At 73.0% G+C, this 24,008-nt stretch overlaps 3 protein-coding genes across 10 annotated transcripts in view; 1 reads left to right on the plus strand and 2 right to left on the minus strand.

The window, feature by feature from the left end:
* Window positions 1-1,811, minus strand: LOC136099073 (uncharacterized). Its single transcript, XM_071805525.1, is given in 6 exon segments — window positions 1-224; window positions 227-560; window positions 562-726; window positions 728-900; window positions 903-1,326; window positions 1,599-1,811. Coding segments are annotated over 6 exon segments (1,533 nt in total).
* SLC4A2 (solute carrier family 4 member 2) lies at window positions 116-19,929 on the plus strand. Of its 8 annotated transcripts, none has more exons than XM_065831347.2 (24): window positions 117-361; window positions 1,034-1,108; window positions 6,352-6,495; window positions 10,622-10,790; window positions 11,202-11,437; window positions 11,881-12,005; window positions 12,147-12,370; window positions 13,046-13,182; window positions 13,278-13,458; window positions 13,529-13,664; window positions 14,242-14,425; window positions 14,530-14,644; window positions 14,851-15,035; window positions 15,128-15,341; window positions 15,421-15,645; window positions 16,013-16,161; window positions 16,960-17,154; window positions 17,217-17,441; window positions 17,547-17,636; window positions 17,876-18,042; window positions 18,128-18,381; window positions 18,592-18,761; window positions 19,142-19,315; window positions 19,395-19,929. In XM_065831347.2, the coding sequence occupies exons 3-24, from the start codon at window positions 6,436-6,438 to the stop codon at window positions 19,473-19,475; spliced, it is 3,696 nt and encodes a 1,231-aa protein (XP_065687419.1). In that variant the 5' UTR covers window positions 117-361; window positions 1,034-1,108; window positions 6,352-6,435; the 3' UTR covers window positions 19,476-19,929. The 8 variants fall into 8 exon arrangements, with proteins under 8 accessions (XP_071661591.1, XP_065687419.1, XP_071661589.1 ...); XM_071805488.1 differs by having other exon boundaries at window positions 11,893-12,005; XM_065831348.2 differs by having other exon boundaries at window positions 1,037-1,108.
* FASTK (Fas activated serine/threonine kinase) overlaps window positions 19,921-24,008 on the minus strand; it is a 12,248-nt gene continuing 8,160 nt past the window's right edge. The window contains exon 10 of the mRNA XM_065831361.2: window positions 19,921-20,378. Within this exon, the coding sequence (XP_065687433.1) occupies window positions 20,292-20,378 (87 nt within the window). The 3' untranslated portion in view covers window positions 19,921-20,291. The remainder of the gene's footprint in view (window positions 20,379-24,008) is intronic.

Genomic DNA, 24,008 nt, shown 5'->3' on the forward strand with positions numbered 1-24,008 from the left:
TTAGCTCCCGCGCCGGCCACGCCCCTTCCGCCACACCTCCCGGCAGCCCCCGCGCCGCCCCGCCCCCGATGCCACACCTCCTGGCGAGGCCACGCCCCGGCCGCACCTTCCTCCCCGCCCGCCCGCCCGCCGTGGTTCCGGGTTCGATCCCCGGGTCCGCTCGCCCCACCCCGGGACACCGCGGCACCGGCTCCTGCAGCGGCCGCGTCCTCTGCAGGGCCCGCCGACCTCGCACACCGGGGACTGTGCTGGGACCGGTACGGACCCACCCGGTGTCGCTTCGCCCCTCCCCAGCGCGCTCCCGCTGCCGCTCCGCCCCGTCGGGGCCGCGCAGACCCGCCCGGCGCGGCGGGACTCTCCGGTAAGCGGCGGGAGCCGGAGCCGCGCTGGCGGGAGCTGGAGAGGGCGGGGCTGACCCGGTCCGCTCCGCTCTCGGTGCTGCCGGTGCCGTGTTCCGCTCCCTCCCCGCTGCCCCGCACGCTGCTCCCCGCCCCCGCCCGCCGCTCCGGTCCCGTCCCGTGCGGACACGACGGGACTGGAGCCCGGGGCGCTGCACCCGCCGGCGGCTCCTCCCGGGTGCTGAGTCCCAGCCCGACCGCGGACCCGCTTTCCCCGCTGCCACCTCGGCGAGCTCCTGCGGGGCCCGGCCGCGGGATGAGGGGGCCCGGGGCAGGGGGAGCCGTGTCCCGCGGGAGTTCCGTGCTGCCCCCGCACGCTCCTGCGTCCCCCGGCTCCTTCGGCCTGGGCGGGTGCAGCCCCCACACCTGCTGCCATCCCCTGGGACCCCGTTCCTGCCCGCCCGCCCAGCTCCCGCAGCTCTGCCGCCCGGGATGTCGCACCTCAGCCCCTTCCCGCCACCGCTGCCTTCGCCGGCGGCGCCCCCGGGGTCGGGGTCGCGGGTGGGGGTTCTTGCGCGGCTCCGGCACCGTTCCTGTGCCAGACGCGGCTGTCGGGGTCCCGGCGGACGGGAGGTGGGAGCCCCGGGGTCACGCTGGCACTGCGCTTCAGCCCTTGTCATCGTTTTATTTCCCAGTAGGTGCTGGAGCGACACGAGGCAGCTCTATGCCCTTCCCTCCCGGCGCCTGAGCTCCGCAGTGACCTTCGGCAGGTGAGAAACACGGGGCTGGGGAGCGACCCCGGGGACGCGGCCCCGGCAGCTCCCGGCACAGCCGTCCGGCAGCCTGCGTGCCGTGCTGGGTGCCGAGCAGCACTGCCCGCTTGCGAAACGGTGCCAGGGGTTGAGCAACGCCGGGCACAGGTCCAGCCCCGCTGCTCTCCCACTCGTGTGCGGGTGTGGACTCCCACAGCCCTAAAGCGGCAACCGAGCTACCCTGGGCCTGATCCCCGGGGCAGGGGGGACAGCGGGGCCCGGGGAACACAGTGGCCTCCCCTGAGCCGGTCGGTGCAGGCCGGGACGTGGGCAGAGCTGGTCCCCGGGAGGCCGGGGCTGCCACACACCTTTGGTGCCAGAGGCCCCTGTGGTCTCTGATCTGGTGTCAGGGTTGTTCGGGGGCGTGGGAGGGGGCTTGTGTCGCCCCCAGGGCTGCGGGGTCCTGCTGTGGTCCCTTCAGGGTCGCTGCACCGCTTCAAGCGCCTGCCAGCAGCGCGGGATGTGATCGGGCTAACAACCTCCTGGCACCGGCACCGCGCCGCCCCGCAGGCCGCCCTTCCGCCCGGCCCCCCCGACCCCCGGCCTCCCCGGACCGGGGGCCAGCAGCAGGGCTGGCCCCGAGCCCGGGCAGGGGTTGCGCCGCGCAGGCTCTGCCCCGCGGCCCCTTCGCTGCTCCCCAGCCCTGCGTGCTGCCCCACATCACTGGGGTGTCCCAGGGAGGGCTCGGAGCACCCCGGGGCCGGGACGGTGCAGGGGACGGGGGTGTCGGGAGCGCCCTATGGCCGGGGTGGGGGACGCTCCCGCCGCCCCCTTCCCCTGCACCGTCCCGGGAGGGACCGTGGGAGCCGCCGCCTGGTCGGGTCCCCGCGCCGAGCTGCGGGATGCGGGGGCCCGGCCGCAGTCCCCGGGGCGGCCCCGCCAGCGCAGCCCTGTCATTAGAGGGGACCGGGCTGGCTGCCCGTGGCCGCCGCGCTGGGGCTCGCCAGCGGGGGGGCACAAGCTGCCCCCAGCTCCTCCTCGGCTCCACGACCCCCACCCCGCGTGTCCCACCGCCTGTCCCCTCGCGGGATCCCGGGCATCCGCAAAGCCCCCGGCGCCTGCTCCTGCCTGCGCTCCTGAGGCTGCGGGGCCGTGTCCCCCATGTCCCCCTATGTCCCCCTGGCCCCACACCAGCCGCTCCGCGGGGCCCGAGCGCGGCCGCTGCGCTGGCTCCGGCCCGACCCCGCCGCTGGCGGCCCCGGTGCCCAGCGGGAGCCGCGGCGCGGAGGTGGGGCTGCCCGAGGAGCCGCTCCAGGACTTGGCACCGGCGCTGTGTTTGGATAAAGTGGCCTGGTGCAGCTCGCCGGAACAAAGGCTCTCGCTGCCGCCGCCGCCGTGTTTTTTCTTTCGCTCCGGTATAAAAGCTCCCGGCGTCGCTCGGCAGCTGCGCTGCGGCGGGCAGAGCGCAGCGGCCCCGGCCCGCGGCGGAGCCACCGGAGGGGCCGCGCTGGCTCAGGGTCTCGCCGTGCCGGGGGCCCCGCGTCGCCTCCCGCCGGGGCCGGTCCCTGTCCCCGGGGACACCCGCCGCCGGGGCCACCTCCCGGACACCGGCAGCAGAGGGAGGGCGACGGAGCCGCAGCCTTGCCGGGCCGATGGGGTGAGTGGGGCAGAGCCCGTGCCGGGCCGGGGAGCAGGCAGCCCCCCATGGCAGCCGCCAGGGCCGGGGCTCGGGTCCGGTGTCTCGGGGCGGCACCTGGAGCCCGGCACGGGGCGGCGGGTCCGCGGGGAGCAGCGGTGCCTGTCTCTGCCCTGGCCGGGCTGGGGACAAGAGCCGCTCCCGGGGCTCCGGGGCTGCACGGGGGTGCTGGCGGGGCCGTGCCGGGGGTGTGCGGGGAGCACAGCTCCGGCCGCAGCCCGTGGGGCAGCCCCTGCCCGCTGTGCCCCCGGGGCCGGTCCCAGGTCCCCAGCGGTGGCACCAGCGGGAGCGGGGGCGCGGGGCCGTGATTCATCCGCCGGATCCGGCGGTTTCGAGGTCGTGGGGCAGGGGGAGGATATTTTTGGTGGTGGCTTCTGAAGTTGCAATGTGCAGCAAACCTCTGCCGGGGCGGGCGCGCCGTGTCCGGGCCCTGCTCCCCCGCCGTGACCGGGGCGATGCGGGGACGCGGCTTCCCGGCCCCCTCTGCCGGGGGGGCACCCGGGAGGCACCGGGGGCAGCGGGACCTCCCGGGGTGTCCTGGGGCAGCCAGGTGAGTGTGGTGGGGGAGCGGGGACACTGCGCGGTGCGGGTGCAGCTCGGCCTCGGGGTGCTGACCCTGGGCAGCGGGTGGTGGCGCAGCCCCGGGGGCAGTGCCAGGAACGGTGCTGGTGCCAGGAACGGTGCTGGTGCCAGGAACGGTGCTGGTGCCAGGGCCGGCCTGGGCAGGCGACCGTGGCCCAGGAGCCACAGCAGGCACTGGCTGTGGCTCCCAGCCTGGGCGCTGTGTGCGGGCCGTGCTCCGGCTGCGGTGGGTGACAGGGGGCCTGTTCTGCTGGGCTGCAGGCAGCGAGTGTCACCCGCGGTGGCTGTGCGCCGCGGCCACGCACCTCCCCTGCTCCAGTGCTCCAGGACCCTGCACTGCAGCAGGACGGCGAGTGCTGGAGGCCGGGCGGGTGGCCCGTGTCGGTGTCCCCAGCGCAAGGAGCACGGGGAGCTCCGGTGCCTGCGGGGGGGCAGGTGCCATGCAGCGTCGCCGCATGACGGGCATGGCCTGAGCTGCACCAGGCGCTCCCTGCCGCGGTTTTGCCTGGAAACTGGGCACGAGCCTCTCGCAGGGGTGCTGCCAGCAGGAGGGCTGCTGCGGGACGTGGTGTTCTCTGTCACCGCGCTGTCAGCCGGAATGCGCAGCGGAACCGGGAAGTGTGGCTCCTGCTGCTGGCCGGGCACGCACAGTGGTCACCAGCAGCCTCGCCTCTGCGGCACACACGTGTGTGGCACGTGTGTCCGGGTGTGCGTGTACTGACCTCGCAGCGGGGACCCGCTCCCGGCACTGCCGCAGCCCCGGCACCGGGGATGGGAGCTGGGCTCTGGCTGCCCTGCTGTCCCGGGGCTCCCCGCTCACCATCCCCACCCCGCTGGGGTTTCGGGTCTGTGCCATGGCCAGGGATGCCCTGGTTGGTGAGGACGGGGATGCCCCGGTTGGTGTGCGCGGGCTCCTGGGATGCGGCTGTCCTGGTCACAGAGGGCTGACATCAGCGTTGCGTTGCTCAGCCCGCTGCCCGCTCGCCTCCTGGCCCGTGCGGTGCCAGCAGTGCCGGCGGTGGGGCCTGGCACAGGAGAGGGCCGGGGCACGTGCGCCCCATGGGGCAGCCCCCACGGCGCGGGCGTGGGGCCGGGGCCGGGCTGGCTAATCTGCTGAGCGGATCAGGCGGGCAGGCCGGGGCCGGTCCCAGGAATGCGACCGCGGCACCGGTGGGAGCCGCCGAGCCGGCTCGCGCACAGGCGCCGATCGGAGCCAGCCGGTAATTAGCGGCGCGGCGTTGGCAGCCGGTGGCCGTATCGCGGACCTACCCCGCTTATCGGAGCGGCCTGTTCCGCGGCACAAGGGGCCATTGTGCGGCACCGCCGGCGCGGGGAGGCCGTGGCGGGGCTGGCCATGGCGGGGCTGCTGTCCCAGCACAGCTGCCGCCCATGGCCCTGGCACCCCAGCCCTGTGCCGGTCCCACAGCAGGGTGAGCCGGTGGCCCCGCAGCTGTGCCAGTGCCTGGAGCCGTGCCACGCTGCTGAGTGCCGACACCGGCACAGCTGCTGTGGGGCAGCCCTGTGGCCACTGGGCACCTGGCTCATCAGACCCGTCCCCCCCTGTCCCAGCGCCCTGGGGAACGGGGCTCACGGGCCGTTCTCGGTGGCGCTGGCACGAGCCTCTGAGCCATTGCCGGGTGACTCAGCCACCACCGCGGAAAGCAGAAGTTGCCCCCCCCATCCCTGTCACCCTTTCCATCAGGGTCAGGCCACCAGCTTCCGGGTGCCGTGTGTCCCTGGCCCAGCCAGGCCCGGCACCGCAGCTCGCCCGCGCTGGCACCGACCTCCTGGCTCCGCGACGGCACCTGACAGAGCCCGGGGCTGGGTGGTGGGAGCCCCGTTTTCGGGTGATGGGCTGGCAGCGGCTCCCCGGTGCCGGCAGCTGGTGAGAGCGCGCCCGGGCCCTTCCCAGCGCAGCGTTCCCGAGAACAATCCCAGTGTGTTCCCGGGGCTCTAATCCCCGTGAGCTGCCAACGGGATTAAACCCAAAAAGCTGCTTAGGGCTGGCGAGCGCCTTCCCGCACCGGAGCGCCGGTACCTGCCGGCCGTGGTGGCCCAGCACCGCGTCACCGGGATGGGTGGGACGGGGACGCTGTCCTGCCAGCTCAGCCCAGGCGTGACGCCGGAGGGGCCCCCGCAGCGTGGCCGGGACGGCACGAGGGCGCTGGCTGTGCCGGCTGCCGGCTCGACGCGCCGGCCCTTTGGGTGCGAGGGCCGGGGTCCGTGCCTGGCGCAGCAGGGCAGTTTTGGCTGCCGGCCGCGGCTTGGCGGGCGCCCCGGGGCGCGGCGTGGCGGGTGGGCTGATCCGCGCTGCTGGGCTGGAATGTGGATGTGCTGGCTCTGGCCCCAACGCGGAGCCGGGATCAGGGAGCAGCCGGAGCTGGGCAGCGCCAGGCCCCGGAGACGGCGCGATCTGGTGCCGCTGCCAGGCTCAGGGAGCGTCTGCCGAGGCCGCGGCTCCTCGAGCCTGACCGTGGCCACTGTGCTTGCATGGTGACGGTGACGAGGACGGGGATGGTGAGCCACCCATGTGAGACGCAGTCATCCGTCACCACCCTCCCCGGTCCCACCGTCACGTGGGGCCACCTCCCGCGGCAATAAACCCGCACGCCGGTGCCGGAGGGGTCAGCCTGGTGCACGGGGAGCTGCCGAGGGGCAAGTGTGGGGCGAAGATGGCCGGTGGGCAGGTGTGGGGGCCGGGGTGGGGTGCTGGGGGATCAGTCCCTGGGTGTGTGTCGGTGCCCCCCGCGGCCTGGCTCCCTGCCCGTGCCCCGCGGCGCCGGCGCCTGCACAGGGTCCCGCCCGGGGGGCTGGGGCTGGGCCCCCCGCTGCCCCGGCTCCGCTCCCTCCCGGCGTTTGTCTTGGCCCCCGCTCTCCCGCTCCCACCGGCCGCCAAGACAAACCAGCGCGGAGCCGGCGCTGCCCGCGGCCCCGGAGGCGCGAGGGAGGGGACGGCTGGCACCTGACCCCGCTCTGTCCCCAGGTTATGCTGCCCCGAGAGCGTCCCCTGAGCCCCCGCGAGAAGGAGAAGGGCTAAGGCAGCCGTGCCGGGGCGCGAGCCAGCACCATGACCCACTCCCCGGTGTCCTCCGAGATCCACCACATCGTCTCCTCCGCCTTCCAGAGCGTAAGTGCCGCGGTGGGCACGGCCTCGTGGCTGTGGGGGCCTGGGGGCTGCACCCGCTGCCCAGCGGGCAGGGGGCCATGGCACGGCTCTCCCACCGTGCTGCACCGCGGGCTGGGCCCCGCTGCGTGGCCGTGGGGCAGCGCCGTGGGTGCTGGTGGCACAGTGTGGCACCTGCCCCGTTGTGTGGCCATGTGGCAGGACCGTGGGTGCCGGTGGCACAGTGTGGCACCTGCCCCATCACGTGGACGTGTGGCAGGGCCGTGGGTGCTGGTGGCACAGTGTGGCACCTGCCCCGTTGCGTGGCTGTGGGGCAGGGCCGTGGGTGCCGGTGGCACAGTGTGGCACCTGCCCCGTTGCGTGGCTGTGGGGCAGGGCAGTGGGTGCCGGTGGCACAGTGTGGCACCTGCCCCGTTGCGTGGCCGTGGGGCAGGGCCGTGGGTGCTGGTGGCACAGTGTGGCACCTGCCCCGTTGCGTGGCCGTGGGGCAGGGCCGTGGGTGCTGGTGGCACAGTGTGGCACCTGCCCCGTTATGTGGCCGTGGGGCAGGGCCGTGGGTGCTGGTGGCACAGTGTGGCACCTGCCCCATTGTGTGGCCGTGGGGCAGGGCCGTGGGTGCTGGTGGCACAGTGTGGCACCTGCCCCGTTGCGTGGCCGTGGGGCAGGGCCGTGGGTGCTGGTGGCACAGTGTGGCACCTGCCCCGTTGCGTGGCCGTGGGGCAGGGCAGTGGGCACCAGTGGCACAGTGTGGCACCTGCCCCGTTGCGTGGCCGTGGGGCAGGGCCGTGGGTGCTGGTGGCACAGTGTGGCACCTGCCCCGTTATGTGGCCGTGGGGCAGGGCCGTGGGTGCTGGTGGCACAGTGTGGCACCTGCCCCGTTGTGTGGCCGTGGGGCAGGGCCGTGGGTGCTGGTGGCACAGTGTGGCACCTGCCCCGTTGCGTGGCCGTGGGGCAGGGCAGTGGGTGCTGGTGGCACAGTGTGGCACCTGCCCCGTTGTGTGGCCGTGGGGCAGGGCCGTGGGTGCTGGTGGCACAGTGTGGCACCTGCCCCGTTGCGTGGCCGTGGGGCAGGGCCGTGCCCCACCGCAGCCAGCCCAGGGCAGGCTGAACCAACCACGCTGGGTGGCGGGTGCCCTGTGGCAGGTGCTGCTGGGGCGCGTTGTGCCGGGGCCGCCGGCTCTGCCGGTGCCGCTCGCCTCCCCCGCCGTGCGCCGTGCCAGCGGTGCCAGCGCCGCATGGCCCTCGCGGGGCTGCCCGGGAGGGAGTTAATGATTAACCCTTCGCATCGCGCTGCGCCACTGCCGTTTGGCGAGTCCCCGCTGCCGCACACGTGACCGGGAATGGGACCTGCGGCCCCTTCCCGGCGGTGCTGCCACCCATGGATTTCCTGCTGGGCTCCCAGGTAAGCCGTGGCCTCACCAGGGCTGCCGGGCCGGTGGGACCTTCCTGTCCCTGGCACTTGACCGGGGACACCTGTCCCCACCTGTCCCGGGGGCCGAACTGGGCCTGGCAGAGCTGTGGGTGTTCCGGGAGTGCGCCGGGGACACCGGGACATGGGGCATCGCCCTGAACAGGGCGCCGGCTCCGGAGCAGCTCAGCCCCACTGACCCTCACGGTGTGGCACATGTGGGGACACGGGTGCTCGGTCACACTGGGCAGGGGCCAAGGCAGGTTTGGTGAGGGGTCCCGGGTGTCACTGTGGGCAGGGTCAGTGTGTGTGCCGGTGACCAGGGGCAGGGATGCGTGGGGTGGTCACGGCACGGGTGGCAGATGAGGAGCCCGAGGTCACTCAGGGCTGGCCGGATCCTGGGGAAGGAGCAGGGGGCGGTGGGGCTGGGACGCGGGGCTTTGGGGTCGGGGGGCTGCGTCACCAGGTGCCGTGGGAGCGGCTGGGCAGGATGGTGGAGCGGGGGTGTCTGGGGCTGGGGGCACAGGGCTGGGAGGGCTGGGGTGTCACGGGGGTCACAGGGAGGGGACGTGGGGAGCGGGGGATGCGGGTGGAGGACGTGGCCTGGCGCTGCCGTCACGCAGCGGCCTTGGTGCCGTGGTGCCGGGTGTGAGGGGGTCACAGGTCTGCTTGTTCCCCTCTGTGGTGCCCTGTCCTGGCAGGGGCCGGGGGCTCGGGGGTCACTGCGTGGTGGGGCGGGGGGACCGCGGTCAGCCCAAGGACACAGCGCCTGGCACGGGATGTGCTGGGCTGGGGGTGGGGGACAGGCAAGTGCCGTGGGGCAGCAACGCAGGGTGCCGGGGTGTCCCTGGGGAGGCTGGCACCCCCATGCCGGTGCCTGGGGTGTCCTGGCAGGAACAGTGCCTGGGTGTCCCTGTCCCCACCCCAGCCCCTGCCGCGTCTGGGTGGCGCTGTCCTGCTTGTCCCCTGGGGGCGATGGGGGGTGATGGGGCAGGGACTGTCCCTTGGCTGAGTGCTGCGGGTATCACCGGGGGGGGGAAGCGTGCGGTACGGGGCGGGCAGTGCAGCCCGGGCGGTCGGTGCTGCCCGACTCGATCCACGCAGCATCGCGGGGGGGGTGTCGCACCGGGGGGGGCGTCGTGGGGCCACCAGCAGAGCCGGTGCATTCCTGGGAAACGTGCATCGCCGGGGGGGATGCTGCGGGTGCCGGGGGGGCCGAGCAGTGCCGGGGGGGCCGAGCAGTGCCCGGGAGAACTGTGCAGTGTCCGGGGGGGCCGAGCAGTGCCGGGGAGAACTGTGCAGTGTCCGGGGGGGCCGTGCAGCGCCGAGGGGGCCGAGCAGTGCCGGGGAGAACTGTGCAGTGGCCGGGGGGGCCGTGCAGCGCCGGGGGGGCCGAGCAGTGCCGGGGAGAACTGTGCAGTGGCCGGGGGGGCCGTGCAGCGCCGGGGGGCGGGCCGTTACCGGCGGGTCGGTGCATCCCGGGAGCGTCGGTGCGGTGCTGCGGGTCGGTGCGTTCCGGGGGGGGGCAGTGCGTTCCGGGGGGGCCGGTGCGTTCCGGGGGGCCGGGGCTCGGCCGGGGGGGCCGGCGCAGCCCGATGCTGCGGGCGCAGCCGGTGCCCTCTGCGGGCCGCTGTCACCTTGAGGCGGGCGCCGGGCGGCTCCGTCAATATTTGGTGAGGCCGGGGAAGGAGCCGCCGCCCCCCGGCCCGCCGCCCCCCCCGCCGCCCCCATCCCCGGCCGGGCCGCCCCGATAAAGCGCTGCGGGAGCTGCGGCGGGAGCGCGGCTCCGCCATGACTCAGGTAGGACCGGCCGGGCGGGGACGCGCCCCGCACCCCCGGCCCCGCGCCCCCTCCCTTCCCCTGCCCCCTCCCTGCGCCGCTGCACCCCGGCACCCCCAGCACCTGCAGCCCCCCAGCCCAGCGCCCCCACTTGCACCCCAGCACCCCCGGCTGGGGCACAGCGGCAGCACCCAGCAGTGCTGGGGGGGAACAGCAGCGGGGACACCGCGGGGGCGGGGGCCGGGGCACACGGCCGGGACGTGGCCCCACGGTACAGCGAGGGGGAAGGAGGACCCTGGGGTACATGGGGGGCACAGCACTGGGGCACAGTTCCGGGGGCACAGCGCTGGGACAGGGCACTGGGGTACTCGTGGGGCACAGCACTGGGACATGGAGCTGGGGGTACATGGGGGGCACAGCACTGGGACACAGAGCTGGGGTACACGCGGGGCACAGCACCGGGGTGTGGAGCTGGGAGTGCATGGGGGGGTATGGAGCTGGGGGTGCATGGGGGGGTATGGAGCTGGGGGTACATGAGGGGCATGGACTTGGGGATACATGGGGGGCACAGCACTGGGACACAGCTGGGGGTACATGGGGGACACAGCCCCAGGACATGGCACTGGATACATTGGGGACACAGCACTGGGGCTGCTGGGTCGGGGCTGCCCCGGGTACCGGGGCACTGGGGGTACCGAGCACATTTGGGGGCGCGGCACTGGAGCGCAGCGCGGTGGCTGGGGGTGCAGCCACGCTGGTGCAAATGGCACGGCGGGTGCCAGCGGGGCACAGCCAGGGTGCACGGCCCATGGTGCAGATGTGCACATCCCTTGGGGCGCAGCACCTCTGGGGACACCGCAGAGCCGCCGTGTGGGGCTGGTGGCGCGGGAGGCGGCGGTGCCGGCGGTGCCGGTGCCCACTCAGCCCCGGTGCCGCCCGCAGCCCGAGCAGGAGGCGCCGGGCGCCGGCTCGCCCGCCTTTGGGGAGGAGGAGGAGGAGAAGGACCTGAACAAGGCGCTGGGCGTGGAGCGCTTCGAGGAGATCCTGAGCGACACGCACCCGCGCAACGCCGAGGAGGCCGGGCGCAGCTACGGCGAGGAGGACTTCGAGTGTGAGCGGGCGGGCAGGAGCGGGCACGAGTGGGCAAGAGCAGGCAGGAATGCGCAGGAGAGGGCAGCAGCGGGCAGGAACGGGCACGAGCAGGCAGGAGTGGGTAGGAACAGGCACGAGCGGGCAGGAACGGGCACGAGCGGGCAAGAACGGGCACGAGTGGGCAGGAACAAGCAGCAGCAGGCAGGAATGGGCAGGAACAGGCACGAGCGGGCAGGAACGGGCAGGAGCGGGCAAGAACAGGCACGAGTGGGCAGCAGCGGGCAGGAATGGGCACAAGCAAGCAGGAGCGGGCAAGAACGGGCAGCAGTGGGCAGGAATGGGCAGCAGCGGGCAGGAACGGGCATGAGTGGGCAGGAATGGGCAGGAACGGGCAGCAACGGGCAGGGCGCCAACCCTGCCTGTCCTGCAGACCACCGCCAGTCGTCCCACCACATCCACCACCCGCTCTCCACGCACCTGCCCCCCGACGTCCGCCGCAAGAAGGGGGTGCCGAAGAAAGGCAAGAAGCAGCGCCGCCGCGCCTCTGTCCCCGGAGAGACCCCCACCATCGAGGAGGCCGAAGAGGATGAGGACGAGGCGTGCGACACGGACACGGAGCGGTCGGCGGAGGAGCTCCGGCAGCCCGGCGCCGCCGAGGCCGTGCAGGTGAGGGCAGCGCCGGAGTCTCGGGAGAGAGTGTGTGTGTGTGATGGGAGAAGAGCAGCCGGGTGCTGCAAGTGATCAGACGGCACTGCTGCTGTCGCCTTCAGAAACACCCAGGGTTGTTCGGGATGAAACGGCCTCAAGTTGCACCAGGGGAGGTTGAGGTTGGATCTGGGAACAATTTCTTCCCCAAAGGGCTGTGGGGCATTGGAACAGGCTGCCCAGGGCAGTGCTGGAGTCACCATCCCTGGAGGGCTGGACAGACGGACATGAGGTTCTCAGGACATGGGGCAGTGCTGGGGTGGGTTATGGTTGGACTTGAGGAGCTTGAGGGGCTTTTCCAACCAAGACGATCCTGTGATTCTGTGGGGGCTCTCGGGGCGGGCGGCTGGAGAGGACACGGGGCACAGCTCCACGACAGCCCGATCCTCCCATGCCCGTCTCAGTTCTTCCTCCAGGAGGACGAGGTGACCGAGCGGCGGGCGGAGGAGCCCGTGACCCCCCCGGTGCCGCCCGGCTCCCCCCCCGAGCCCCGCGGGTCCACAGCCCCCAGGGACGTGCGGGCAGGCAGGTGAGCGGGGACGGGGACGGGCGGCACGGGCTCACCCCCCACGGCTTGGATGGGGCTCTCGGGGCTGGGCAGCCCCCGGTGCCCCCCGGCACAGCTGGGGGCTCGGGGGGCTCAGGTCTGATGGCGCCGCCCGCCCCGCAGCCCCGATGTGGAGGAGGGAGGCTTGGTGGAGGGGGCGGCCGCCGAGGCCGGCTCCCCCGGTCGCCCCGTGGCCAAGTCGCAGCCGGGGCACCGCAGCTACAACCTGCACGAGCGGCGGCGCATCGGCAGCATGACGGGCGCGGAGCAGGCCTGCTACCAGAAGATGCCGACGGACGAGTCGGAGGCGCAGACGCTGGCCTCGGCCGACCTGGACTACATGAAGAGTTGAGTGGGGGGCACCCTGCCCCCGGGGGCTGCGCTGGCCGTGGCATTGGCACAGCAGGAGCCGCGGCTGGCGTTGCCGGGGCTGGCGGTGCCAGGGCTGGTGGTGCTGGGGCTGGCGGTGCCGGGACTGGTAGTGCCGGGTCACCCTGCAGTCACAGCACAGCCGGGCTGGGTGCCGGCTCTGGCCCCGCTCCAGGAGCTCAGTACGGCCGCAGGGGACCCGTTCTGGGCGCTGGCGACAGGCCAGGGCCGCATCTGCTCGGAGCACGGCTGGAGCCGGTGCCCAGGTGGCTGGAGCGGTGGTGGTGCCGGTGCCTGCCCTGGGTGCTCATCGGTCCCCGGTGACCTGCAGGTCGGGGCCTCCCTGGGCGCGGGTGGCGCCTCGGGGCTCCCCAGGGTTCTGCCCTTGGCACGGGGACACAGGGGACCTGGTGTGAGGAGCCACCTCGGCTCCTCCTCACCGCCTGCAGCAGCAGCAACCGGGCGATGCCCGGGTGCCCGGCTCTCAGCAGCACACAGACCCGGGCCCCCCGCCCAGAGCCAGGGCCCCGGGGCTGTGATTGTCCATGCCCAGGGGGTCCCGCTGCCCCAGCTGGGCCACCAGCCCGTGGCTGCCCCAGGCCAGGGCTCCAGCTCAGCAGGCAGTGCCATTGCTGTCCCCGCGTCTCCCGCAGGTCACCGCTTCGAGGACGTGCCGGGGGTGCGCCGGCACCTGGTGCGCAAGAGCGCCAAGGCGCAGGTGGTGCACGTCAGCAAGGACCACAAGGAGCCCAGCACGCGGCAGCGCAAGCAGGACCGGCAGCCCCACGAGGTGGGGGCACGGGGGGCGGTGGGCGGGCACATCACACACAGCCCCGTGCCGTGGGGCGTCCCCGCCGTCCCGGCGCTGAGCCGGCCCTGCCGCAGGTGTTCGTGGAGCTGAACGAGCTGGTGGTGGACAAGAACCAGGAGCTGCAGTGGAAGGAGACAGCGCGCTGGATCAAGTTCGAGGAGGACGTGGAGGAGGAGACGGATCGCTGGGGCAAGCCGCACGTGGCCTCCCTGTCCTTCCGCAGCCTCCTGGAGCTGCGCAAGACCCTGGCCCACGGTAGGGACGCGGGGACAGCCCCGCGGGGCTGGCAGGGGTCCCACCCCGCTCACCCTCCCCGCTCGCCCAGGGGCCGTGCTGCTGGACCTGGACCAGAAGACGCTGCCCGGGGTGGCTCACCAGGTGGTGGAGCAGATGGTGATCACAGACCAGATCCGGGCCGAGGACCGCGCCAACGTGCTGCGGGCGCTGCTGCTCAAGCACAGGTGAGCGCGGGATGGCAGCTGAGGGCCCCACACCAGGCTCCGCTCCCACAGCCCACACCGGGCTCCGCTCCCCCAACCCCGCACTGGGCTCTGCTCCCCCAACCCTGCACCGGGCTCCGCTCCCCCAGCCCACACCGGGCTCCGCTCCCCCAACCCTGCACCGGGCTCCGCTCCCCCAGCCCGCACCGGGCTCGCTCCCCCAACCCGCACCGGGCTCCGCTCCCCCAGCCCGCACCGGGCTCGCTCCCCCAACCCCGCACCGGGCTCCGCTCCCCCAGCCCGCACCGGGCTCCGCTCCCCCAGCCCGCACCGGGCTCCGCTCCCCCAGCCCACACCGGGCTCGCTCCCCCAACCCCGCACCGGGCTCCACTCCCCCAACCCCGCACCGGGCTCGCTCCCCCAGCCCGCACCGGGCTCCGCTCCCCCAACCCCGCACCGGGCTCCGCTCCCCCAGCCCCGGGCTCTGCTCCTGCAGCCGCAGGGCTGCCGATGTGCAGCGCGGTGGCGGGGGTGGCCGTGCCGGGCTGCCGGCCGCTCTCCCGGTGCCACCACGAGCATCCCCGGCTCTGTCCCGCAGCCACCCGAGCGACGAGAAGGATTTCTCCTTCCCGCGGAACATCTCGGCCGGCAGCCTGGGCTCGCTGCTCACGCACCACCACAGCACCAACCACGTGCCCGAGGGCGGCGAGCCGGCCGTCACCGACCCGCTCATCGCCGGCCACGCCGCGGAGCACGACACGCGCGTGGACGTGGAGCGGGAGGTGAGCGCGGCTCCCGCAGCCGCCCTGGCCCCAGCGCTCTGCCCGCGCCTTCCTCCCGCTCCCCGTCCTCGCCGGGGGCCCTGACCCTGCCCGCTGTCCCGCAGAGGGAGGTCCTGACCCCCACCCCCCCGGCTGGCATCACCCGCTCCAAGTCCAAGCATGAGCTGAAGCTGCTGGAGAAGATCCCGGACAATGCCGAGGCCACCGTGGTGCTTGTGGGTATGGAGGGGTGGGGGCTGGCAATGGCATGGGGGGGCTCCCACAGTGACCCTTGTGCCCATGGTGACCGGCGTGCCCTGCGGTGACCCCCGTGCTTGGTGGTGACCCTCGTGCCTGGTGGTGACCCCCGTGCCCTGCGGTGACCCCCATGCCTGGTGGTGACCCCTGTGCTGTTCGGTGACCCCTGCGCCCCCCGCGCCCCCCAGGCTGCGTGGAGTTCCTGGACCACCCCACCATGGCCTTCGTGCGGCTGCGGGAGGCGGTGGAGCTGGACTCGGTGCTGGAGGTGCCGGTGCCCGTGCGGTTCCTCTTCGTGCTGCTGGGCCCCAGCAGCACCCACATGGATTACCACGAGATCGGCCGCTCCATCTCCACCCTCATGTCGGACAAGGTGAGCGCGGCGGCGCTGCCGGCGCCCTGCCCCGTGGTGGGGACCGGTGACCCTGCCGGTGACCCCACCGGTGACCCCGCCGTTCCCAACAGCAATTCCACGAGGCCGCGTACCTGGCCGACGACCGGCACGACCTGCTGACCGCCATCAACGAGTTCCTGGACTGCAGCGTGGTGCTGCCGCCCTCCGAGGTGCAGGGCGAGGAGCTGCTGCGCAGCGTCGCCCACTTCCAGCGCCAGATGCTGAAGAAGCGCGAGGAGCAGGAGCGGCGGGGGCTGCTGGAGCCCAAGTCCCCCGAGGAGAAAGGTGCGGGGGGCCGGGGCCGGGCGGGGGCGCCGGGCCGGCGGGGTCTCACCGTCCGTCTGTCCGTCTGTCCGCGGCGCAGCGCTGCTGAAGCTGAAGGTGGTGGAAGGGGAGGGCGAGGAGGAGGACGACGACCCGCTGCGGCGCACGGGCCGGCCCTTCGGGGGGCTGATCCGGGACGTGCGGCGCCGCTACCCCAAGTACCTGAGCGACTTCAGGGACGCGCTGAACCCGCAGTGCATCGCCGCCGTCATCTTCATCTACTTCGCTGCACTGTCGCCGGCCATCACCTTCGGGGGGCTGCTGGGTGAGCAGGGCACGGCTGCGGGAGGAGCCGGTGGGGGCTGCCAGGGCTGCGGGCCGTGCCGTGGGGTGCAGGGGCCGTGCCGTGGGGTGCAGGGGCCGTGCCATGGGGGTGCAGGGACCGTGCCGTAGGGTGCAGGGGCCGTGCCGTGGGGTGCAGGGGCCGTGCCGTGGGGGTGCAGGGGCCGTGCCGTGGGGTGCAGGGGCCGTGCCATGGGGGTGCAGGGACCGTGCCGTGGGGTGCAGGGGCCGTGCTGTGGGGGTGCAGGGGCCGTGCGGCGGGATGCAGGAGCCGTGCCGTGGGTGCAGGGGCCGTGCCGTGGATGCAGAGCCCGTCCCGCTGGTGGAGCCTGAGCCCTTCCCGCCCGCAGGGGAGAAGACGCAGGACCTGATCGGGGTGTCGGAGCTGATCATCTCCACGGCGCTGCAGGGCGTGCTGTTCTGCCTGCTGGGCGCGCAGCCCCTGCTCATCATCGGCTTCTCGGGGCCGCTGCTGGTGTTCGAGGAGGCGTTCTTCACGGTGAGCGCGGGGAGCGCCCGTGCCGCACACCCCCGACCCCGCTCCCACGGGGCCCCTGCCCACCGCGCGGGGCTCTGACCCCTGTGACACCTGTCTGTGCCTCTGTGCCTCTGTGCCTCTGTCCATCTGTGCCTCTGTCCCTCTGTCCGTCTGTGCCTCTGTCCCTCTGTGCCTCTGTGCCTCTGTCTGTCTGTGCCTCTGTGCCTCTGTCCCTCTGTCTGTCTGTGCCTCTGTCCCTCTGTGCCTCTGTGCCTATGTCTGTCCCTCTGTCTGTGCCTCTGTCCCTCTGTGCCTCTGTGCCTCTGTCTGTCCCTCTGTCTGTGCGTCTGTCCCTCTGTCTGTGCCTCTGTCCCTCCATCTGTGCCTCTGTCCGTCCGTCTATGCCTCTGTCCCTCTGTCTGTGGCTCTGTCCGTCTGTCTGTCTGTGCTTTTGTCTGTGTGTCCATCTGGTCCTCTGTCCATCTGTCTGTGCCTCTGTCCATCTGTCTGTGCCTCTGTCCGTCTGTGCCTCTGTCCATCCACTTGTGCCTCTATCCCTCTGTCTGGTCCTCTGTCCATCTGTCCGTGCCTCTGTATGTCTGTCCGTCTGTGCCTCTGTCCCTCTGTCTGTGCCTTTGTCTGTCCGTCCCTCTGTGCCTCTGTCTGTCCATCTGTGCCTCTGTCCGTCTGTTTGGTCCTCTGTCCATCTGTCTGTGCCTTCGTCTATCCCTCCGTCTGTGCCTCTGTCCATCCGTCCCTCTGTGCCTCTGTCCGTCCGTCCGTCTGTGCCTCTGTCCGTCTGTCCGCACGGCCTGGCAGTTCTGCACGTCCAATGACCTGGAGTACCTGGTGGGGCGCGTCTGGATCGGCTTCTGGCTCATCCTCATCGTGCTGGTCATGGTGGCCTTCGAGGGCAGCTTCCTGGTGCGCTTCGTCTCCCGCTTCACCCAGGAGATCTTCGCCTTCCTCATCTCCCTCATCTTCATCTACGAGACCTTCTCCAAGCTGGCCAAGGTGAGCGGGGGGCGGGGGCCGGGGGGGGCCGGCGGGACCGGGCTGAGCCCGCGCTGCGGCAGATCTTCCAGGAGCACCCGCTGCACGGCTGCCTGCGCGCCAACGGCACGGAGCCGGCGTGGAGGAACGGCAGCGCGGCCCCGGCCAACGGCACGGCCGCCCGCGCCGCGGCCAAGGTGACGGGGCAGCCCAACACGGCGCTGCTGTCGCTGGTGCTCATGGCCGGCACCTTCTTCATCGCCTTCTTCCTGCGCAAGTTCAAGAACAGCCGGTTCTTCCCCGGACGGGTGCGTGGGGCAGGCGGGACGGCGGCGCGGGGCCCGGGTGAGCCCAGCTTTGGGGGGCAGGCCGGGGGGGCGGCCGGGGCTGGGCTGACCCCGATCTCCCCCCAGATCCGGCGGCTCATCGGGGACTTCGGGGTGCCCATCGCCATCCTGGTGATGGTGCTGGTGGACTACGGCATCCAGGACACGTACACGCAGGTCAGCACCCCCGCCCTCCCCAGGGGCTCCGGCCCCGCTCCCCGTCCCGGCTGCGGGTCAGCTCGTCCCTGTGGCACCGTCTGCTCTGCCACCGCTGCCACCGGCGCCGCCACCGCTTCGCCAGGAGCCCTTTGAGCCTCCTGGGGCTGCCCCCGCCCCATGTCGCCCTCGCTCCGGGGAGCTGTGTCCCGGGGGGCAGAGCCGGCGCCCCCCGCAGCGTTGCTCGCCCCCTCCCACAGAAGCTGAGCGTGCCCAGCGGGTTCTCGGTGACGGCCCCGGACAAGCGTGGCTGGGTGATCAACCCCCTGGGCGAGCAGAGCGACTTCCCCGTCTGGATGATGGTGGCCAGCGGCCTCCCCGCCGTCCTCGTCTTCATCCTCATCTTCATGGAGACGCAGATCACCACGTGAGCGAGGGGCACACGGGGGCGGGCCATGCCGGGCCGTGCCGGGCTGTGCCGGGCCGTGCCGACCGCGTGCCCCCCTGCCCAGGCTGATCATCAGCAAGAAGGAGCGGATGCTGCAGAAGGGCTCCGGGTTCCACCTTGACCTCCTGCTCATCGTGGCCATGGGCGGCTTCTTCGCGCTGTTCGGGCTGCCGTGGCTGGCGGCGGCCACGGTGCGCTCGGTCACGCACGCCAACGCCCTCACCGTCATGAGCAAGGCCGTGGCGCCCGGGGACAAGCCCAAGATCCAGGAGGTGAAGGAGCAGCGGGTCACCGGGCTGCTGGTGGCCGTGCTGGTCGGTAGGTGCAGCCGCGCTCCATCCTGGGAGGGTGAGGAGGGGGGACCCGCGGGAGCTGGGCTGCCCCGGTCCCTGGCCGAATGGCGCGTGCGTCCCGTCCCACGTGGGCAGCGGTGACGCAGGACCCTCCCCACGCCCGGGTGCCGGGGCAGGGTGCGGGGGCTGCTGTGGCCCGGCCGGTGCCCCGTCCCACGCTGACGCGCTCGGGCAGGCCTGTCCATCGTCATCGGGGACCTGCTGCGGCAGATCCCGCTGGCCGTGCTCTTCGGGATCTTCCTCTACATGGGCGTCACCTCCCTCAACGGCATCCAGTTCTACGAGCGCCTGCAGCTGCTGCTCATGCCCCCCAAGCACCACCCCGACGTCCCCTACGTCAAAAAGGTTGGGGGGGCCCTGGGGTGGGGCCCTGGGGTGGGACCCTGGCGTGGGGCAGCAGCCTGGGGCACCCTCAGGCGTGGGGCACTGGGGTGGCTGTGGGACAGACCCCCCAGGGTGGACAGACCCCCCCAGCGGGGACAGACCCCGGCGGGGCTGGGGACCCAGTGTCCTGGGGTGGAGGGGCAGCACTGTGGTGTGGGCTGGGGGGGCAGCACCACAATGTGGGCTGGGGGGGGCAGCACCGCGATGTGGGGTGGGGGCAGCACCGCGGTGTGGGGTGGGGGCCGCAGGGCTGCAGTGCGAGGTGGGGGCAGCAGGGCCGGTGTCCCCACACCGGCGCTGTCCCCGCTGGCGCCGTCCCCACGCCGGCGCTGTCCCCGCAGGTGCGCACGCTGCGCATGCACCTGTTCACGGCGCTGCAGCTGGCGTGCCTGGCCGTGCTCTGGGCCGTCATGTCCACCGTGGCCTCGCTGGCCTTCCCCTTCATCCTCATCCTCACCGTGCCGCTCCGCATGTGCCTGCTCAGCCGCATCTTCACGGACCGCGAGATGAAGTGTGTAAGTACCCGCGCCCGCCCCGCGCCCCGGTGCCGGTGCCGGTGCGCGGCCGTGCCGGCGCTGAGCCGCTGTGCCGCAGCTGGACGCGGACGAGGCCGAGCCCGTCCTGGACGAGCGGGAAGGCGTGGACGAGTACAACGAGATGCCGATGCCGGTGTGAGCGTGTGCCAGCGCGCGGCGCAGGGGGACGCCCGGCAGCCCCGCGCCTGCGGAGGGGACACTTGCCAAAGAGACACCAGCGCCCGGCCTGGCCCCCCCGGCCCCCCGGCCCTCCCGTGCGGTACAGGGGCCCCCGGGCCCCTCCTGACCGGGGCGTGGGGCAGAGCCCCCGGTCACCCCCACTGCCCCCCGGCAGAGCTGCAGGTCCTGCCTGCCCAGCCCCCCCAGACAATCAATCAGGTGTTTCCTAAATCTGACCCTGTTTTATTTAACCTAAGTCAAAGGGCAATAAACAGCTTCATGAGGAGCGGGGGGCGGGGGCAGCAGCACCCTGCACCGCAGGGCCGGGGTCACCGTGTGCCGGGGTCACCGTGTGCCGGGGTCACCGTGTGCCGGGGGCCGCTCGCCGGCACTGCCTTGTACGAATAAAGTGACAGGACTTTGCACACTTTTCACCGGTTTTATTGTAAAGTCAACCCGCTGCCCCAGCCCCCCTGTGCAAACTGCCGCCCCCCAGACCCTGCAGGGCCGGGGGCCAGGCCCAGCCCTCCCTCCCTCCCGGCAGCCGTGGGGACACAGGGACGCCCCCCAGCGCCACCCACAGCGACCCCGGGTCCGGGGGGCCGAGGAGCGCCCCCAGCAGCACAGCCCCACGCGCTCCCCCTCGCAGCAGCCGTCACCCCTTCCCCCGTCACACAATAAATACCTCACGCCCCCCAGCCCCGAGCGGGTGCCCACGGCCCAGCCCCACGCCCCGGGCCGGGGGCAGCTCCGTGCCCCCCCGCTCCATCCCCTGCCCGGGTCGGGCGTCCGTCCCTCAGAAGCGCAGCTCCCTCAGCTTCTGCCGCAGGTAGTGCTTGGCCTCCTCGATGCCACTCACCTTCTCCAGCTCCGTGTAGGGCAGCTGGACGGACAGACAGACAGACAGACGTCAGGGCACATCTGCCATGGCCACCAGTGCCTCCACCACCACCCCACTGCCGCCCGGGCCAGCCCCACAGCGAGGGCCAGGACGGTGCGGTCCCGGCCGGGGGCTCAGGAGGGGCAGAGCCGCTGCGCCGTGTCCCCCGACCCCGGGAGATGGTCCCCTCCAGCTCAGCTCCAGCACCGATCCCCACCACAGCGGGGACACACGGAGCTGGTCCCCTCCAGCCCAGCTCCAGCGCAGGGCCCCGGCACCGATCCCCACCACAGCGGGGACACACGGAGCTGGTCCCCTCCAGCCCAGCTCCAGCGCAGGGCCCCGGCACCGATCCCCACCACAGCGGGGACACACGGAGCTGGTCCCCTCCAGCCCAGCTCCAGCACAGGGGCCCTGGCACCGATCCCCACCACAGCGGGGACACGTGATGCTGTGGCTGCTCCAGCTCAGCGCCACGACCCTGAGCCCATCACCGACACCATGGGGGACAAAGAGCCAAACCCAGCCCCGTCCCACCCGGGGGGGCAGAGGTGACCTGTGCCCGGGCCCCGTCCGTCCCCTCAGCACCCTGGGCGCAAGCAGCCCGCACTTCTCTGCAAACCCCTGCTCTCCAGAAACAGCCGAGGCTGGAGCAGCGGTGCCGTGGGGCAGCCGGAGAGGGCCGGGCTGCGCAGTTGGGCAGGAGACGCGCGGGGAGACCTGAGTGCGGCCTTTCTGGACTTAAAAGGGGTCGATGAGAAAGATGGGGACAGAGTTGAGCAGGGCCTGGTGTGACAGGACGAGGGTGATGGTTTAAACTAAAGGAGGGAGATTCAGGCCGGACATGAGGAAGGAATTGTTGCCCTGAGGGTGGTGAGAGCCTGGCCCAGGTACCCAGAGAGGTGGTGGATGAACCATCCCTGGAGACATCCCAGGCCAGGCTGGACGGGTCTGAGCAACCTGAGCTGGTGAAGATGTCCCTGTCATGGCAGGGGGGCAGGGAAGGGCCCTCCCACACCAACCGCTGTGGTTCCCTGACCCGGCCGTGCCTCGGCAGCCCCGGCTGTGCCGGCTCTCCTGGCAGCCGCCCCGTTCAGTGACAGTGACAAACCCACAGCTGCCACCACCAGCACAGGGACACCCGCAGAGCCCGGCCTGGCACGGTCACACAGGCGCCCCTGCAGCTGCCAGGCACGGCAACGCCGCGGCCAGAGGAGCCTTAAATTATCGGTGAGGAGGGGTGAGCTGCGGGGTCAACGAGCTGCGAACAGCCGCGTGGGTCCAGCTGGAGCGGCACCGCGGCACCGGGCCAGCTCCGGGCAGCGCCCTCGGCCGCCACCGGGACGGCGGGACCAGTGAACCTGGGGGGCTGTGGGACAGGGGTGACACCGAACTCTGTGCTGCCCTTCAAAGGGACAGAGCGAGCAGGGATGTCCCCAGGGAAGGGCCACGTCCTGCGCCGGGGCAGGGCCAACCCCGCACACCAGCACCGGCACAAAGGGAGGGTGGGTCCCCGGGGGCACACTGAGCCGCAGCCACCAGCACGGGAAGGGGCACCAGCATCCTGGTGGCACCAGGAACAGCACCGAGAGCAGTGGGAGGGAGCTGAACAAAGGGTTGTGAAGGGCTGGAGGGGACAGGGAGGGGCCACCGAGGTGACCCGAGGCGGCCACCGAGCCCGGGGCTGGCGCAGGAGAGCAGAGGAGGCAGCGCCCACCCGCCAGCGGGGCCCAGGGGCGGCTGCAGAGCGGCTGGAGACCCCGTGGGACGAGGAGCCCGTGGCAAAGCCGAGGGGCAACGGGTACAGTTACTGCTGGGAGATCCCGACCGGACACAAAGGGGAAACTCCCCAGTGAGAAGAACCGGCCACTGGAATCATCTCCCCCGGGGCAGGGGTGGGTTCCCCAGGGACACGGAGTGAGCAGCGTGGGCTCTGGACAGACCGGGACACACAGGGTGAGCAGCGTGGGCTCTGGACAGACCGGGACACACAGAATGTGTCACTGGATGTGGCACTGGCAGCGGCTCTGGGTGACCTGGGGGACAGGATGGTCCCCAGAGGCCCCACCAGCCCCAACTGCCCTGCGGCTCTGCACGGTGTCGAAAGAGGAAACAAACCTCCAACGAGAAGCAGAACAACGGAGCAGCACGGCCCCCCATCCCGGCACGGCCCTCCATCCCGGCACAGCCCCCCGTTCCGGCGCGGCCCCCCGCCCCGGCTCCCCAGAGCCTGCGCCGGGGCTATTCGGGCAGCCCTGACCCGCAGGCCCAGCGGTGACACTGAGCAGGGCTGGCTGGGGACAGGGCACGGAGCCCCGGCTGGGCCGGGCGCAGGGTGGGACGGTCCCCAGCGGGTGTGCTGGGCGCAGGGCGGGCAGGCCGGGGTGGCTCTTGGACGCGGAGGCACAGAGCCGGGAGCAGAGGCGGCTGTGCCGAACGTCCTCAGCCCCGGGCACGCCAGAGCCCAGGCACGCAGCCACAGCCGCGCCGGGGACCCCTCCTCGTGCCACCACCTGCTGTGTCCCACCAGTGTCTGGGACACGGCCGGCGCTGGGCAGTGTCCCCAAGGCCAGCTCCGGCAGCGCCGGGGCACACAGCACGGCAGAGGACAGCAGCGGGATGGCCGTGGCAGAGCCGGGCGCACGGCCCGGCAGGGGACGGCAGTGGGATGGCCGTGGCAGAGCCGGGCACACGGCCCGGCAGGGGACGGCAGCGGGATGGCCGTGGCAGAGCCGGGCGCACGGCCCGGCAGGGGACGGCAGTGGGATGGCCGTGGCAGAGCCGGGCACACGGCCCGGCAGGGGACGGCAGTGGGATGGCCGTGGCAGAGCCGGGCTCACGGCCCGGCAGGGGACGGCAGCGGGATGGCCATGGCAGAGCCGGGGCGCACGGCACGGCAGGGGACGGCAGCGGGATGGCCGTGGCAGAGCCGGGCACAGGGCCCGGCAGGGGACGGCAGCGGGATGGCCGTGGCAGAGCCGGGCACACGGCCCAGCAGGGGACGGCAGCGGGATGGCCGTGGCAGAGCCGGGCACACGGCCCAGCAGGGGACGGCAGCGGGATGGCCGTGGCAGAGCCGGGCACACAGCACGGCAGGGGACGGCAGCGGGATGGCCGTGGCAGAGCCGGGCAAAGGGCCCGGCAGGGGACGGCAGCGGGATGGCCGTGGCAGAGCCGGGGCGCACGGCCCGGCAGGGGACGGCAGCGGGATGGCCGTGGCAGAGCCGGGCACAGGGCCCAGCAGGGGACGGCAGCGGGATGGCCGTGGCATAGCCGGGCACACGGCCCAGCAGGGGACGGCAGCGGGATGGCCGTGGCAGAGCCGGGCACACAGCACGGCAGGGGACGGCAGCGGGATGGCCGTGGCAGAGCCGGGCACAGGGCCCGGCAGGGGACGGCAGCGGGATGGCCGTGGCAGAGCCGGGGCGCGCGGCCCGGCAGGGGACGGCAGCGGGATGGCCGTGGCAGAGCCGGGCACACGGCCCGGCAGGGGACGGCAGCGGGATGGCCGTGGCAGAGCTGGGGCGCACGGCCCGGCAGGGGACGGCAGCGGGATGGCCGTGGCAGAGCCGGGGCGCACGGCCCGGCAGGGGACGGCAGCGGGATGGCCGTGGCAGAGCCGGGCACAGGGCC

The sequence above is a fragment of the Patagioenas fasciata genome, chromosome 2 (genome assembly GCF_037038585.1).
Source record: "Patagioenas fasciata isolate bPatFas1 chromosome 2, bPatFas1.hap1, whole genome shotgun sequence".
In the NCBI taxonomy this organism is placed as follows: domain Eukaryota; kingdom Metazoa; phylum Chordata; class Aves; order Columbiformes; family Columbidae; genus Patagioenas; species Patagioenas fasciata.

What these genes read in the sequence shown, in the direction of transcription:
- SLC4A2 (XM_065831347.2), top strand. Translation starts at nt 6,436, where the DNA reads ATGACCCACTCCCCGGTGTCCTCCGAGATCCACCACATCGTCTCCTCC. An exon ending in GCGCAAGACCCTGGCCCACG is followed by an intron (nt 13,459 to 13,528) that starts GTAGGGACGCGG and finishes CCGCTCGCCCAG; the next exon opens with GGGCCGTGCTGCTGGACCTG. An exon ending in GCTGGTGGCCGTGCTGGTCG is followed by an intron (nt 18,382 to 18,591) that starts GTAGGTGCAGCC and finishes GCGCTCGGGCAG; the next exon opens with GCCTGTCCATCGTCATCGGG.